At 39.1% G+C, this 17,576-nt stretch overlaps 1 protein-coding gene across 1 annotated transcript in view; it reads left to right on the forward strand.

Moving 5' to 3' along the window:
* The window catches only part of Myo3a (myosin IIIA), a 141,585-nt gene that overhangs the window by 1,892 nt on the left and 122,117 nt on the right, over nucleotides 1-17,576 (forward strand). Inside the window, exons 2-3 of the mRNA XM_059263029.1 lie at nucleotides 13,349-13,453; nucleotides 14,246-14,345. Coding sequence (XP_059119012.1) covers nucleotides 13,349-13,453; nucleotides 14,246-14,345 — 205 coding nt within the window. The remainder of the gene's footprint in view (nucleotides 1-13,348; nucleotides 13,454-14,245; nucleotides 14,346-17,576) is intronic.

Here is a 17,576-nt window from a genome sequence, read left to right on the forward strand (position 1 = left end):
GCAATCAGGATGTAAAATAAATGAAAAAAATTAATTAATAAAAAAAGAAAATGCCTGTTAGGTGGCATCTGTTTTCATAATTGTTTTATCACTTTTTTGGCATCTAGAATTTAATGTATTAGTACATTTTATCGAAACATGTCAAACTTTGAGCAGACCCCTTCTATACCATAGGAACAGCTGACCTGCCATTGTGCACACATGTGCATATGTGTGGATACCTGTACGGAATTTACATCTTGTCACTTGACTGTTTCTTGAATTGTAACCTCTTACTTCGGGCATGATGGCAGGTTGTCAGTATTCAGTGGGGAGCAAGATGAACTTACATTAGAGATCATTAGTGTAGTGGTGGGAAAAGGATTTAAAGCACAAATTAATCATTATTGCTCGTGCTATGAAGAGGATAAATAGACATATTAATAGGAAATGAAAGAGAAGACCTTTGACAAGGAGGGGCAAAGGAGACTTTTTAACCTGCTGACAGAATCCAGAACAGTGGCTGCAGGAACTTGGTCCTTGGTACTATCCTCCAGAGTCCGTGATTATAACAGTGTGGACCACTTGTACCGATGAAGCAGAAGATCCATGAGTGGACTTTGGAAGCTATTTTATTATTTATTTATTTTGAGACAGGATGATCTCTCTATTATGTAGCCCTGGCTATCCTGGAACTCACTGTGTAGACCAGGCTGGCCCTTTCTTACCTCTGCCTTCCAAGTGCTGGGATTAAAGCTATGTGCCACCACGCCCATGTGATTCTTATCTAAGGAAAGTCTAGAAAGTGCTCTTCTGCATTCTCCAGTCTGCAGAGAAATAAGCAGAGATTCTGCTCCTGGCTGTGATAGTGCTTGTATCAGCATGCAATCTTCCATATACAAACAGAATACTGGACAAAACTAAAGCATTTTTCAAACAGTGGGCAAGTGCTGAACATCATAATCACTTCTGTTTTATTCTTAAGGGCAAGTCTGACACCACAGGCCCCAGAATGGCATCTTCCAGGAGGTGTTTGGGATTTGGACGTTAAATCCCTCTAGAAGCTCACCTGTTTGGGCACTAGTCTCTACCTGGTAGTGCTATGTAGGCAAGCTGGGGAACCTTTCATACATAAGGCTTAGCTGACAGATAAATCCATAAAGTCTGGCGGGGCCAATGAACCAGCACACTTCAGGATTACAGCTCAGCCCCACCTCTTCTCCAGCTGATTAGCTTCTTGTGGTGCTGTGTGAGAAGCCATACCACACATGCCTTCCTTTCCAGAATGAACATGCCCTCTGAGCCATGAGCCAAAATGAATCTCTTCTCCCTGAAGTAGTTGCTGTCACGTATCTGATCACAGTGATGAGAAGAAGCAGCAGTGAATGCAGAGACCAAAGCAGTTCTGCCTAACTGAAAAGACTGGGAGGGCGTCCATGGTTAGAGATCAAATGGAAGAGGAAACTATGCAGAAAACTGTTTCCAGAAAGGCAAGATTATCTGTGCAATTAAACTATGCAAGAAGGTGTTTGAAAGTACCTAGAACGAAGAATGCAGATGTCGGGCAAAGAACAGAGCAGAGGAGGAATTGCTGTACAATTGTAATCTGCACAGGATGAATTTGCTGCGTAGTGAGCTGCTCAAGCTCTGATCGACTATACCTGAAGCATTTACTAGGGACCCCAGAAAAGTTGTCCTACAGGGAAGGTTAAGCTAACCTTAAAAGTAAGAGCTTCCTGGAAGGCTGTAATTAATCTATAAGTTAATTAGCTGCATTCCAGAAAGAAATTCAGTGTTTATTCATGTAAGACAGCAAAACACAGAAATCCAATAACATGACATTAGCAACATCCAGTTCCAAGATAAAACTATATATGTGAAAACACAGGAAGAATGTGAACCAGTCAGGGGAAAATGTGAACAATAGAAAAGAGGCACTGGAATTAGCAAGTTAGAACTTCAATGTAGTTATAAATGTAAAAAGATTTAAGGAAAAATTAACAATATTGAAATAAATAGAAACTGTAAAGAACTAAGTAGAACTTCTAGAATTGAAACAGAAGTCTCTATGGAAAAAAACAACTCCAACAATTGAGGCTAAGTTTAGGTTAGATATGTGGAAGCAAAGATGAGTAGACCTAAATACAGGAACTTCCCAGTTGTCCACATTGAAATCGAGTAAACTAAGAAAATTATACTAAGATTATCAAAAGCAAAATGCCAGAAACTAGTAATGAAGAGAATCGTGAACAGAGCAGAAAAGGATGCGTTTCACGTAGGAGTCACAGATCGAGGTGGCCATTGACATTTCCTAAGATGCCAAGGAATGACGTACATGAAGCACTTGGAGTCAAATGATGTCATCTTAGAATTCTGGGCCCAGCTAAAATATTCATAAATTAAAGTAAAATAAAAACAGGCATTGTGATGGTTTGAATAAAAATGACCCCCATAGGCCTATAAGGAGTAGCATTATTAGGAGGTGTGGCCTTGTTGGAGTAGGTGTGGCCTTGTTTGGAGAAAGTATGTCATTGAGGGTGGGCTTTGAGGTTTTAGAAGCTCAAACCAGGCCCAGTATTACTCTCTCTTCCTGCAGTCTGACAATCCAGATGTATAGCTACTTCTCCAGCACCATGTCTGCCTGCATGCCACCATGCTTCCAGCCATGCTGGACTAAACCTCTGAACTGTAAACCAGCCCCAATTAAATGTTTTCCTTTATAAGAGTTGCCATGGTCATGGTGTCTCTTCACAGCAATAAAACACTAAGACAAGCATTTTTTTTTAAGACTGGTAATAAAATAAATGTAAAGAAACATAAAAATAGGCTGGTGAGATGGCTTCATGGATAAAGGTGCCTGCTGCCAAGCTGGATGGCCTGAGTCCAAGTCCTAAGACCCACCACTTGGCGGAAGGAGAGAACTCACTCCCTCAAATTGTTCTCTGACCTTCAAACCCACCATGGTGCACACACTTATGTGCATGCAAACACACACACAAACACGCATGTATGCACACACATTTTCATATCACACACACATAAGTAGGTAGGTAGATGATAGATGATAGGTAGGTAGATGATAGATAGATAGATGGATAGATGAATGGATAGATGGATAGATGGATGGATGGATGGATGGATGGATGGATGGATGGATGGATGGATGGGTGGGTGGGTGGATGGATGGATGAATGGATGGATAGATGGATTGATAGATATATAGATGTAATAAAACTTTTTTAAATTCCATAAACATAATTTTAAGAAAGAAAATGATTCCAGATAAAAATTCAGACCTAGAGAAAGATGTAAAAAACACCATCATTGGTGACTATGAGGGTGAATATAACATTACTAATTTTTATTTTATAGTCTCTTTCAATAAAAATCACTTCTTAAAAGACAGTTCTAGGTGTATATTGCTAGGTTATCCACATAAGGGAGAATTAAAATGCATAACAGTAGTATCAAAGGGAGAGGGGAGAAAGGTGGAAATATATATATATATATATATTGGTTTTCGAGGCAGGGTTTCTCTGTGTAGCTTTGTGCCTTTCCTGGAACTCATTTGGTAGCCCAGGCTGGCCTCGAACTCCCAGAGATCCGCTTTGCTCTGCCTCCCGAGTGCTGGGATTAAAGGCGTGCGCCACCACCGCCCGGCAAGTATATATTTTGTATATGGTGACATAATACTACTTTAAGGCAGACTATGGTAAGTAAAACATGTTATGAGCCCTACAGCATAATAAAAAAAGTAAAAAAGGAAGTATAGCTGATAAGACAGCACAGGAAAAAGCAGGATAGAGAAAATGTTCAATCAAACTGAAACGGGAACTGGAGAAAGGGAGGAAAGACAAGAAGAGCCAGCTAAGAAGGAACAGTGGACTTGATGCCAGTCAGAGCCTCTGCTAACCGCTTCAGATTTGCAGGTTGTTTTTTGAGCTCACGTCTCTTGATGTTTCCCTACAGTGGTTTTTGTTTGTTCGTTCTTTTAATTTCCATTGCACTTTTCAACTGTGAAGCTTTCCTTTGGTCTTTCTGGTTTGTAAAATTCTCTTTATTGGCTGACCATTTGGTTGTAGATAACCAACTTTTGAACTCTTTCCTGAGAAAGATGTTTCTTCTGTTCTCGGCATTCCTTGGTTGCCCGAAGTTCTTTGTCTAGGGTTGCAGTTTTGGGAGTTTTTTCCCCTTCCATGTTAGCATGTCTTTGTCAGTTCTTACTAACATGTTGGTGAGATTAAAGGGGGTGTAGTTTCTGACATTTCTAGGAGGCACAATCTCATAGCAAACTCCCAGTTCCCTTGGTTCCTACAGTCTTTCTGTCCTCTCTTCTGCAATGATCACTGGGATTTAGGTGCAGAAATTGTATTCTAGATACAATTGGGGCTAGATACAATTGTATTCTAGAGCCAGTTGGGGCTGGGCTCCACAACTCTGCGTTTTGAGTGGTTGTGGTTTTCTGTAATGGTCTCTACCTGTTGTAAGAGAAAGTTCCTTGATGAGAGTGAGGACTACACTTATCTGTGGGTATAAGAACAAATCCTTAGAACGTAGTTAGGAATTGTGCTGGTTTAATAAAGTGGTGATTATAGAATCTCTATAATATGCACTGAGCAGATTGTATATATTTAGGAATACACATATACACTAACGTAACAACAATTACAGAAAAAAGAGGCCATGAATTTGAAAGAAAGGAAACAGGCAAGGGAACACTGGATGAAAGAGGGAGGAAAAGAAGGAGAAAATGATGAATTATAATAAAAAAAATTATTAAATTAAATAAAAAATTCTCTATTTCCATATTCTCCTTTTGGCATTAGCGTCAAACCTTTCTTACTTTAAAGATGGTTTCCCTTAGAATTTGAACACGTGTTTTCTTTCCTGCTTTCGTGCCTCTGTCTTCTAAGCACACACATCCTTGGTGGCCTGTCACAGACGGTTCCTGCTGCCTATTTATTTTTCCTATCTATAAAATAGCATTTTCTTATTTCTTCCTTTGTCTCATAATTTTTTATTGAAAATTGGACAGTTTCAGTAATCCTGTTGTAGGATTTCTAAATGCTAACTCCCTTGGAGGACTCACTATTTGGACTTGCTTATTTAGTAAATGCCACCAAACTATTTTAATAAAATGAATTTCCCTGTAATATAAAGCTTCTCATGTTACTTCGTAGAGGGCCTAGATTTGGTACATCCAGTGATCCAACGATGATAGCTATTCAGCAGGGACTCCTTTCTACCTTCTAGGACCGGGGAGTGCTCATGTACGTGTGTGGGTGCATGCATGTGACTGTGAGGATTTGTGGAGCCAGAGACATCAGGTCTTATCCCTTAGGCTCTGTCTACCTTCTTTGTTGAGACATGGTCTCTCATGAGTCTGGGATGCACCAGCTAGGCTAAGATCAGTAAGTCCTAGGGATCTTGCTGACTGTCCTTCCCCAGTGCCGAGATGGCACACCCGTGCTATGTTGGGGACTTGTACATCAGTCCTGGGGACCAGACTCAGGTCCCTGTGCTTGTAAGACAAGCACTTGACCAACTGAGCTATCTCTCCAGCCCCAATTATAGCTTTCTTTGATTTTTCTATTACACCAGTCTGCTTCTGAACTACACCAAGCTATTGAACGCCACTAATGGTCTGCTGATTTCTCTATAGATTTCAGCAATGCCCTGGGGCAAAACAAAAAATGCTTCACAGTTTGATCAGCTAAATGCAGACACGCTTTTTGTGGGTCGTCTTTGAGAAGCCCAGCAGACTTCTTTGTTTGTTTGACCCTCCTACACTACATGGTATGTAGTTGGCCTGCTGCTCTCATAGCTCATTACTAGAATCTCCACTGTTTTCAAAAGTTTTCTTAGATTGGAACTTCTCACTGTCTCCCCAATATCATCAGGAACATTGGGGAGGACTTTGCAGCCCTCTGTTCTTATGGCTTCCTGTGGGCACAATCTCTGATGCACCGTTTTGGGGGCTGCCTGCAGTTTCAGGAGCTTGCTCGCCTTACAAGCACAGGGACCTGAGTCTGGTCCCCAGAACTGATGTACAAGTATAGCTGCCAGCAGGGATCCACATCTCTTGTAGAGACACCTGCTTTTGGATCAGAGCTCTGGATCAAGGAAGTACCTCGATTCTCAACTTGTCCCTGCTGGCATTGTCCTCTATACCTAACAAGCCTGGGTGAGAGTGAGTATCATCGTTAGCCTGCTCATCAGAATTAGGGCCTCCATCCTGTGAATGGGGACACAGCAGAGGAAGCAAACCCCTGTCCTTACCTGGAATGTAGCTTCTACAGCATAGGCTTGAGATTATGTGAGAAATGCAGGTGGTCTCTGTGTGCAGTTTTGGGTCCTCTGTTACTTTAAGTAATTCATCGCCTCTTTGGTTTTTATTGGTGTTTAGCTTGCTAGATAGTACATCCATGAATTCTTCATGCTACCATTTTTTTTGAAACAAGAATCTTGTGAAATATTTTAAAGAGAATTGGTTTCATTGACTTCCTTTTAGAGACCAGCCTTGCACTAACAAAGGAAGACAAAGACATTACAAGGAAAGAGTCTAATGTACTGTGTGAGCACATATTTGACTGGCCGGAATTAGTTCCAAAATACTAGTTTGTTGAAATGTTGAAATAAGTTTGCTGAAACAAAAAAAAATTCTTGTACTGTAATTGCATTTAATAGAATAAAAATGTGCATCGGGCGGCAGGGGGAACGACCATGAAAATGTGTGCTAAAATTCAATGCCCATTTTTAAACATGTTCAGCTACTAGAAATAATAGAAATCTCACCCAATAAAATGCGCCCACTCAACTTAAATACAAGTGGGCACTTTACAGAAGCATTTGTAAGAAATATGTTTAATGCTTTTAGGCTTTGGAATAGTTAAGCTAAAAGCCTAAAGAAATACTATTTGGTATCTACTAAAATGGCTGAGCTTAGAAAGGCTGATGATGCCAGGAACAGATGAGGCTGTGGAGCAAACTAAACCCTTGCTCATTGCTCATGGTGGTGTAAAATGATGCAGTCACTGCGGAAGCCTATGGCAAGCTCTCACCTCATCCCCTGCCTGCCCTGATACTGATGCACGTCTACTGAGACTCAAGATTGAATGTTGACAATGCTTTTATAAAATGAACAGAACAAAACTGGAGCAAGCCCTGGAAAACCAAGTTCCGTGGCTCAGGGCAGAACATGATCTATTTCAGCAGACGACCTCAGAGCACACTGAGAACAAAACAAAACAAATGAAAAGCAGCACAAGTAAGGATTCCTAACTGCAGATATGAAGAGCCCTTTTTCATAAATCTCAGTTTAAAAAAACCAACACCTTATTTTCTGTCTCAATAAGGACAGAATACATCCAGAGGGCCTGTAGAAACTCGTTTGGAAGCGCTACCATGTTGCTTATGGAATGACTTCCCTTTTGTCCTGGTTGTTTCAGTTCATATCTGTGTGCTAGAGGGTTAAGAAGGCTCTCAGTGAGTGTAGCTCTGATTTAGGAAAATTATACTTCAATTTTGTTTGATTAAAGAGTGCCCAGGCTCTGTTTCCACATTATGTTGCAAAGCTATACTTTGGCAGCGGGCGAGTGTCGGGGGGTGTCTCCTATCATGAATTTTTCTTTCAGTCTATCTTGGTGTTGTAAAATTGCTTAGATTAAATATAGTACCATTCATTCTCCTGGGTGCTTTTCATTTTAGAGCCGCACATAAGGCTGTTTTATTTTGGTGATCTGTCATCTAGCTAAAGAATATCTGCAATTCATGTATTCCCATCCTTTTGTTCAAAAAGAATTGTTGTGTTTCATTTTTAAGTTTACCCTGTATCCTTTCCAGGGATAGCATTTGGACTAGTGGGAACAGTTCATTTCATCAGGACGGTATTTGAAACTTCACTCTCAGTGAGGGATCAGAATTCGTGCCATGATCATTCTTTTTGGTGTCTCTTTAAGGAAGTAAGCCACAAAGCCATCAGCAAGACTTGGATTTTTGTTCCCATGGTAATTTCTGTATTTTGATAGATCTTTCCTTTTGTTTTCTGTTTTAACTTACTTCTTTACGTTTCGTTCAGAAGTAAAGTTTGGCATTCCTCACATTAAACCCTGCTGCCTAAAGCTGTTTGAGAAATGGATTTCTTGGATGGAAAATGCACCATCAGGGTTAGGCACATCTGGAAGGAAGGAATTATGGAGGACTTGTATTCCTTCCATAATGGTGGTCGTGACCACAGTCACCCAGTGACCTGATGATAGGGTGTGTGCTGGAGGTATCCTGCTCAGGGCTGAGCACTCTGGAGTCTCTTATTCTCTGCATGTTGAACTGTTTGGGGCCTCGATGAATCAGCATCTACTTCAGAAAGAAGATTCTCTGATGAGGGCTGAGACACATGAATCTATGGGATACACTAACTCCTCAGTTGTCAGTGTACTTTGTCTGAAAATAATAGTAGTAGATTCTCCTCTAGGAGCTAGGACCTGGCTAGCCACAAGTTCTGGACCCTGGTTACACCACCAGGCATGAGCTCCATCTTGCAGAGTGGGCCTTAAATCAAAAGGGTGGCATTTCCTTCTTCGCTCTCTTCACCATTTCACTACTACGTCCAGATTAAAACAGATGCCTGGTGTGGAGAGAGTCTGCCTGATTTCAATGTTACCCTCTCTGTAGTTTTCCTTATGATTGGTTATCTGATTGGTTGATTGATTGATTTTTATACCCAATATATTTTTAAATATGTTTCTAAACATGAAATATTTTCATGGCATGTTACAGTATAGTATAAAAAAATCAATGAAATAAATAATAAGGGAAATAAATTTCCTGATATTTTCAAGCATACTGTGTTATCTCTAAATAAAATTTAACAATCTGATTTTCATAACTCTATTTCTTTCCTATCAGATAGTGATTTTGAGTTTGTTTATTCTAAAAAGCAAGTGACTATGCTTTTTGAAGATAATTTTAACTAATATGACTCCCCAAATTGTATTTTAATATTTGTAAGAAATATTTAGCTAATAGAAATTATGTGGTAAGTAACTATAGATGTTATATAAGAAATCACTACCTTTTTAAAATTATTTTTTTAATTTATTTTACAAGAAATCACTGTCTTAATTGCTTAGGTAACTCAGTTTCTTTTATGGGGTTTATCATATGAAATTCAAACAACAAAATTTAAATTTGAAGGGTAAGCCAGGCGACAGTGGCACATGCCTTTAATCCCAGCACTTGGGAGGCAGAGGCAGGTGGATCTCTGTGAGTTTGAGGCCAGCCTGGTCTACAGAGTGAGATCCAGGACAGGCACCAAAACTACACAGAGAAATCCTGTCTCAAAATAATAATAATAATAATAATAATTTGAAGGGTAAAATTTGTTTACTTATTTTTTCAGATAGTTTGTGTGTTTTATGCTCTGGGTAAGAAAATAACTAGTTACTTTTCTTGTTATAACAAAATATAATACTAAAGTAGCTTAAGGAGGGAAAGGTTGATTTTTGGCTTGTAGTTTGAGGGGGCAGTTATGGGCAAAGCATGGTGGCTGGAGAATGCGGTGGCCAGAAAGTCAGGTGGCCAGAGAGTGAGGTGGCCGGTCACATTGTGTTCACAGTCAGGAAGCAGGGAGATGAATGCTAGTACCCTGGGGTTTCCTCTTCTTCCCTCATTATTCAGTCTGGGATGATAGTCTATAGATAGGATGATGTCACCCATGCTGAGGGTGAGTCCACCTCCCTCAGTTAAACCTTTCTGGAAATACCCTCACAGATACACGCAGATGTTTGTTTCTGTGTGATTTTATATTCAAGTTGGTAATGAAGTTTAGGCCATGACACGTAACTGTGGTTAATAATTTTGATAGGTACAGACTGTTACTGTGGCATCTTGTCATTATTTTACTGTCTGGAAAGATTTGCAACTGTTTATGTTGTCCCATTAAGCCCTAAAGTAGAAGATAATGAAATCTTTGAAGGGTCATCATAGAATTCTTCCATAATTAGCAGTCATGTCTTCCATCTCATTCTTGTGAAGCTCGTTGATCTTTCTAGAGGGAGCAACTCACTCTTCAGCATGGCTGACAACTGCATTTTTGGGTCTTCCACAGAGGGACTCTGGATCTCGCTCTGCAAGCTTGCTCAGTGGCTCCTGCACAGCTGAGGACAGTGTCCATATTTATGTGGAATGACATTTTTCCTTTTCTTTATTTACCACTAAAAACTCTGTTTTAGTTCAAATATACATACTTGTTTTTAGTGAGTTTAAGTAGAGTCATAGGAAAATGACATGACTTCCATCTTGTGAGGGGCACAAAATGTATCATCTCTTTGGAGAGAGGCCTAAGAATTCCAATAATGAAAAAGACAGGGGCATAAAGAAAAAATGGATAAAACTAAATGCACCCTCCAAAGTTCAGTTGTGAATTTCACAAGAAATCACAAGCACAGTAAATATGCTAAAGGACCCTGGAGGGAACCACCAAATGCCTGTGATGACAGAGTCCACCTGTGGTGCCAGCCTCTCTAGCTGCTGCAGATATTTCTCATAGGCATCTCCTATCCACATACAAACCATGGTATTGGTTTTTATTCTCCTAATTAGGTTGTTGTCATTTATTTTAGTCCTGGCACTGTTGACACTTTAGCCTGAATGGTTCTGCATTGTGGAAGGTTGTTCTCTGAGCTTTTAGGTGACTGGCATCGTCCTTCCCCTCCAGATGCCAGCAACAGCTTCCTAGCCCCAGTGGTACAGATTGTCTCTAAGCCTTGTGAGGTAACCCTGACAGTAGACTTGAGAACCATAGGGGTCCTTATCATCTTAAATTCTTGAAGACCTGTCTTAGTTCTTTGTATATACTAATGACTCAATAAGCACTTGTGGAATATGAATCAATAAATTGTCATTCTTCTAAAATGCATCATAACTGTAATTGCTATTATGATGAATTCATATCTGAATGCATCAGGTCAAGAATGTTTCCTGGGTCAGCACATCACTTCTGTAAAAAACATATTGGATATAAAGTTCAGTTCTGAAGGTCTGTTGACTGTTAATGGTTGCTAGGGGAAGAGTGTAATTTTCTTCCATTGTTCATGCTTCAGTAAATGACCTCCCACTTGTGCTCAGGCAAGAAGCTCTAACTAAACATGGTGAGACACACACATAAAGAAGATGTGAGAGTAGAAGGGTGACCTATTGGGAAAGGGTTTTAAACAAGAGAGGAATGGGGATGAGAGAGGGCAATGGGTGTGGAAATGACTGAAGTTTACTATATCCATGTTTAAAACTGTGAAAGAATAAAAACGAGCCAGTTGAAAACAAAACCAAGAGTAAATCATTTCTAAGAATGTACTAGAAAGGGGTTTAATTTTTATTGGCCATGGATTAATTTTGTATGACCCTTCACTGTATGAGTGTTAGCAACTGGGTTTTGCATACTTGTTTGTTTAATGAATAGATATTAGCTTTTGACTAGCTTGGGGTTTACAGAAAGATTAAACTGAAAACATAGAGTATGGTGATAAACCCCTTTACTCAGATCTTCTCTATGCTGATATCTTATCATAGAGGGGTGCATCTGTTTCCATTTACAAGCCAATAATGATATATTACTAGATCTCCCAAACTGATAACAGCTCAGATATCCTTCATTTAGTAAGTAGAAAAACAGTAGCCCTCCATCCAATAGAATACATCAGCATTGAAGAAGGAGAAAGAGGAGGAGAATCACCACTCAATATTTAAAGAAGCTATGGGTTGACCTGAAATTCACTATGCTGTATCAAAGAAGGCAGACTTGAGACTTCTTCACTAACACAGTGATGTCAACCCAGACAAAACAATGGGCCAGAGATTATCTCCAAATACTAATATTTATTTCAGAACAGTGGAGCCTCCAATGGAAATGCAACTATCAGAGTAAATACAGGAACATTCAAAGAGGTTGAGGCAATGAGGAAGGTTTTAAAGACAAAAAGAAGAAGGTTACCTTAGCTGTTTTGAAATACTACCACAGGTGTCGTGGTTAACAATGGGAGTGGCATCAGTCTGAGGTTGAACACGCACTTCTGGGTAGAAGTGCTTGACAACCTGCTCTTCTATAAAGGTGGCCTCCATGTAAATTTGTGGTTCTGACAGTTTTTGGTCATAGGTGTACTCCAACAGTGTTGCATAGGAGTCTTTCCTCCTTCTGGACAGTGTTCACATTTCTTTCACAATAGACAGCCCCAGCAAGAACTACACATTGCAAAAGAAGAAGATAAAGAGAGGAGGAGAGGGAGGAGGGAGGGAGGAAGAGAGAGAGAGAGAGAGAGAGAGAGAGAGAGAGAGAGAGAGAGAGAGAGAGAGAGAGAGAGAGAGCTCTAGCATTGTTTTTCAGAAAGTTGCTAACTAGTTCTAATGCCTGGGTCCTTAGAAAGCAGCAGTTCTCAACCTATGGGCCACAATCCCTTGGGGGATGGAATGACGCTTTCACAGGGGTTGCCTAAGACCATCCAGAAAACACAGATATTTGAATTACGATTCATAACAGTACCAAAATTAGTTACGAAGGGGCAGCAAAAAGAGTTTTATGGTTGGGGGTCACCACAACTTGAGGAACTGTATTAAAGGGTCACAGCATGAGGAAGGTTGAGAACCACTGTTGTAAAGGAGTGGCCTTTTAAAGGACTCAGTTTCTTTTCAGTTGTTTGAGAATAGTTTTGTAAGACAATCTGCCAGTGTTGGTCTGTATTGCAGAAGGGGTGCCTCCTTTGAAAGTTTTCAGTGGGACTTAATGTTAGCTAATTTTGCAGAGCCCTGATATGAAAAGTTTCTCCACCATATTCTTTCCTCTTGTCTGTTCAGATTCTGCCTGTGTGTAGAGAAGGGGAGTGCTGGAGAACAGAGGCCGCATAATATTCTAAATTGTTTCCTAGGGTTTCATTTGTCATCTTTACTTCAGTGTACTTAGCAATGTTGCCTAAATGAAGGTTTGTTTCTTTTTAAAGTGCACATTTAACGTAGTGTATATCCATTGACACTGTTGGACTACGTTAATTGTAAAAGCAGAAGTCAGTATTGCTTTTGAAGCTTACATCCTAAATCAAGGAATAATTTGTAGAACTACAATTCTTATCCTTAAATTTAAGTAGAAAATTCCCTTCTAAAATTAATTTAGATGAAAGCTGTGTGTTCTAGTTATCAGTCATAAGCACAAGTCTTTTATGTCCATTTCATTTGTGATTTCATGGGAGATAATGAAAGTCTTCATGAGGCACTTACAACAGGATACCAGAATAATTTTTTGAAACATTTTAAGAAAACCTTTTTACAGTAAGAGCTTTAACACCGTCTGTTCATGTTAATGTTCATCTGACACACTCACTTCCAGCTGTGCAATGGAGGATCAGTGACCGATCTTGTGAAAGGATTTCTGAAGAGGGGGCAAAGAATGAGCGAGCCTCTGATTGCATATATTTTACATGAAGCACTCATGGTAAGACCATTTGAATTCTTTGTGCAATAATTAGGAAGTAGCTCTACCTAATAAAAATGTAGATCCTACTTAAAAAATATAACTATGCTAGTATTGACTAACACAGGATTGAATGCAGTCTAGACATTAAGCAGAGACAACTTGAGTTTTTCATTAGAAGTCAATTTTGTGTTGATAGGATCCTGATTTCTGCCTTTAAGTTTGTTTGTTTGTTTTTATTTTTATAGATAAAGATAGAAAATATTTTTCTAGTAGTTATCTTTTTATTTGCCACTATCTTAAATAAGTGTATTTAGAATATTTTCCCTTTTTTGGGAATCAACAAAATTTTAAGACTAGAGGGAGGGCCTGTGTGTGGGCTCAGCAGGTAGTAGTGCTTGCTGCCAGACATGATGACCTCAGTTTAATCCTAGGACCTGCATAGTGGAAGAAAACTGACTCCCACAAGTTGTCCTCTGACTCCCACATTTTCACATTCATGCACAAACTCACACACACACACATGCACACGCGTGCACGCGCGTGCACACACACCACACACAAATAAATAAATGTAATAAAAAATTGTAGAGATTTTTGGGGAAAGCTGAGAAGTATGCTCTTTTTTGTGACTTTTTATATAGTCCAAGTTGGAAATGCTACATTTTGGTTTGACTAGCTAAATGCAAAACATAAGTATTTGAATGCCGATTTTCACATGTGTTTGGTATTGATTCTGCACAAATGCACCACCTGAAAAATGTTTCTTTGTTTTGTACTTTTAAGAGTCATTATCCAATTTCCACCTTCCAGGGACTTCAGCATCTGCATAACAACAAAACTATCCACCGCGATGTAAAAGGGAATAACATTCTGTTGACTACTGAAGGTGGAGTCAAGCTAGTAGATTTTGGTAAGTTTTCTTGAAAGTGTATAAGGAGCTAGTGTGATTTTATCACTTTCCAACGGGTTTGCCTTTTCTGAGTTGAAAGTAGGAAAACAAATCAGCATCTTTCAGATAACTTGCCAAATGAGGCTCCCGGCTTCTGTGTCACCCAGCTTAACCCCAGATCACATATGTATATGTTTAAAAGTACTTTATCCACCAGAGCAGGCAGCATCCCAAATGATTAAGCCTATTCTGAGAGGCCACTGACTAGCCTCTGTTAGTGATGGCTTATAAAGGAACACATGTCCAAGTCCAGGGTTCTGTAATGAGAGGAGATCTTCGAGGACCGCTGCAGAATTTCCCTTAAGGGTAAGCAGGAGACACAGGGAGAGGTGTTCCTGAGATTCTGTGTGTCTTATTATGATGTGACCAAGGTGCTCTCCTGAAGAAGGCACAGCTGAACAAGGAAAGAATCGAGAAGGTCCTAGATGACATGATTCAGGCAAAAGATCAATTACTTTTCTGCCTATCTTTTCTCTGCTGTGTAACAGTAAATTTACATGTTTACTAAACTTGCTGTTTCTGTGTAGTGACCCAAGACCAATGTGCACTTCATCTGGACAGATGTTTTTCACTTTGGAAGTGATTCTGTACTTTACCATGTTTGAAATTCTAAGCCTGTGACAGTGGTGTCAGTATTCCAGGACATCTCAATGTTGTTCTTAGACATTTTCTCCTTTCCTCTCTGTGTGTCCCAACTTGTTCTTCAAGAGCCTGTGAATTTCTTTGTTTTTAATTTTATCACACAGAATTATTTGGTCTTATAGGTAAGTTTTGACACTCAGAAATATATGTAGATAAGTAGAGGCTTTCACAATCAAGATTATGCCTTCTATTCTGCCAAATTACTGCTTTGGCCATAGCAGTTGACTGAGTATGAATTGAATCAACAAACTTCCTTTCATTTTGCATTCTGGAAACTGAAGCTTAACAAAATTGACTGATTAAATTTAGAAATTATTGTAAAGTCCAAGTCAATAATGCCCTCATGGCTTGAGTTATCCAAGGCTTGACTTCCAGAGCATGCAACAATCTGGATGAATGGCATGCCCACTCAGTATGCATTGCACAGTATTCTTTATTTCACCTGAATTTTTACAAATTGCGGAGCTGCAGTGAGACTGACAGTGAATACATGATTCATAAACCGGGTGCAGCCAATCTGTGTTGCTGATTGAATTTAGAGCCATATGATTGAATGATCGGGCAGGTTAAGGTGTAATAAGGACTTTCATTTGAAATTCAAAATAGCAAGAACAATAAAACATTTTGCCCCACTGCTCCACAGGAAGGACCATTATTCTACCTAGAAAATAACGCTATCTCCATTCTAAGACATACCCAGTGGAGAACTTGATATTGAACTTAAGAGCTTGCTCCCAAATACATAATCTATATTAACAGATATTTAAAAACAGCTATGAACATCTCCAGATTTTAAAGTAAATCTGATAATCCAGTGTCCTTGACAAATGTACTTTCAGAGATATTTTCCAAAGTCAATTAAAAACATATCTAGATTATAAGTAAGATAATTGCTTTGTTTTTATTTATTATTTGTTTGCTTGTATGCTTATTTGTTTATTTTGTTTTGTAGTGTTAAAGCTGGTATTTTCTAGGCAAGCAATGTATCAAACTTTGCCCCCAGCCCTAGGTAGCCTTGTATAAGACATCATTACAAATACATGGATAAAATACAAAACAAGAGCTCTTGTTTTTTTTTTTTGTTTTTTGTTGTTGTTGTTGTTTTGGGTTTTTTTTGGTTTTTCGAGACAGGGTTTCTCTGTGTAGCTTTGCGCCTTTTTCCTGGAACTCACTTGGTAGCCCAGGCTGGCCTCGAACTCACAGAGATCCACCTGGCTCTGCCTCCCAAGTGCTGGGATTAAAGGCGTGTGCCACCACAGCCCGACAAGAGCTCTTGTTTTAAATTATTTTGTTTGCAGACTTTCAGCAATCATTAGAACACAGGGCCAGTTGTCTATTAAATGTGTTCTTGGTGTCTAATGCCCAAGTCACGTTATTTTCATGTAAGATAATGTTTATATTTTTCTTCTTCATGGTAAGGAGATATGGGATTTGGTTCACTAAAATGGACAATAGGTTTTTTATGAATTAAAAACTCAAGGGTGGTAGGTATGCACTTATGTAAAAATGCTCTTTGAGAGAAGAAGGAACAAAACGTAGTAAAGCACAAACTGCAACATCTAACCCAAAAGCAACATCCTCATTTTATGTGTAAATCAAATTTTCAGAGATGGGTACTTCTTGGAGCAAAAGCATTTAGAACAAATTTTATTTTACTTTCTTGCATCCTGTATTATACTCTGAGCTCATTAGAGGACACTGAAGATAGTAGGTGATGGTTAGTTTAAGTCATGCACTTACATCTAAGGACTCAGAACTAGGTACCACCAGGAAAAGAGAAAGTGTGATGTTTGTCTTTCTGGGTCCGGGTAACTTCACTCAGTATAATATGTTATACTTTCATCCATTTATCTAAAAATTTCATGATTTCATTTTTCTTTACTGATGAGTAATATTCCATAGTTTATATATACCACATTTACATTGTCCATCTGTTGGAAGACATTTAGGTTGTTTCTATTTCCTAGCTATCATAAATAGAATAGAAATCAACATGACTGAACAAGTATCTGTGGAGTAGGATGTTGAATCCTTTGGGCATATGCCAAGGAGTGGTATAGCTGGGTCATATATTAGATTTATTTTTAGCTTTTGGAGAATTCTCTACACTGGTTGCCAGAGAGTTGCTGTACCAGTTTGCAATCCCACAAGCAGTGAATGAGGGGTTTGTCTTCTTCCACATCCTCAACAGCATTTCTTATCAAGTTGTTTTCTTGATCTTAGCCATTCTGACTAGGGTAAGATGAAATCTCAAAGTAGTTTTAGTTTGCATTTTCCTAATAACTAAGGATGCTAACTGTATTTTGGGTATTTTTATCCATTTTTATTTCTTTTTGTTTGAAAACTCCCTGTTCAGATCCACAGCTCCGTTTTTCATGGTGTCATTTGTTTTCTTGACTCTTTGTCTTTTGAGTTCTTCCTATATTCTGGATTCTAATCCTCTGATAGAGATATGACTGGTAAAGATCTCCTCCCACTCTGTAGGCTTCCTCTCTGCCTGATTGTTTCCTTGGCTTTACAGAAGCTTTTTAATTTTATGAGGTACCACTT

Source organism: Peromyscus eremicus, chromosome 5 (assembly GCF_949786415.1).
Source record: "Peromyscus eremicus chromosome 5, PerEre_H2_v1, whole genome shotgun sequence".
In the NCBI taxonomy this organism is placed as follows: Eukaryota; Metazoa; Chordata; class Mammalia; order Rodentia; family Cricetidae; genus Peromyscus; species Peromyscus eremicus.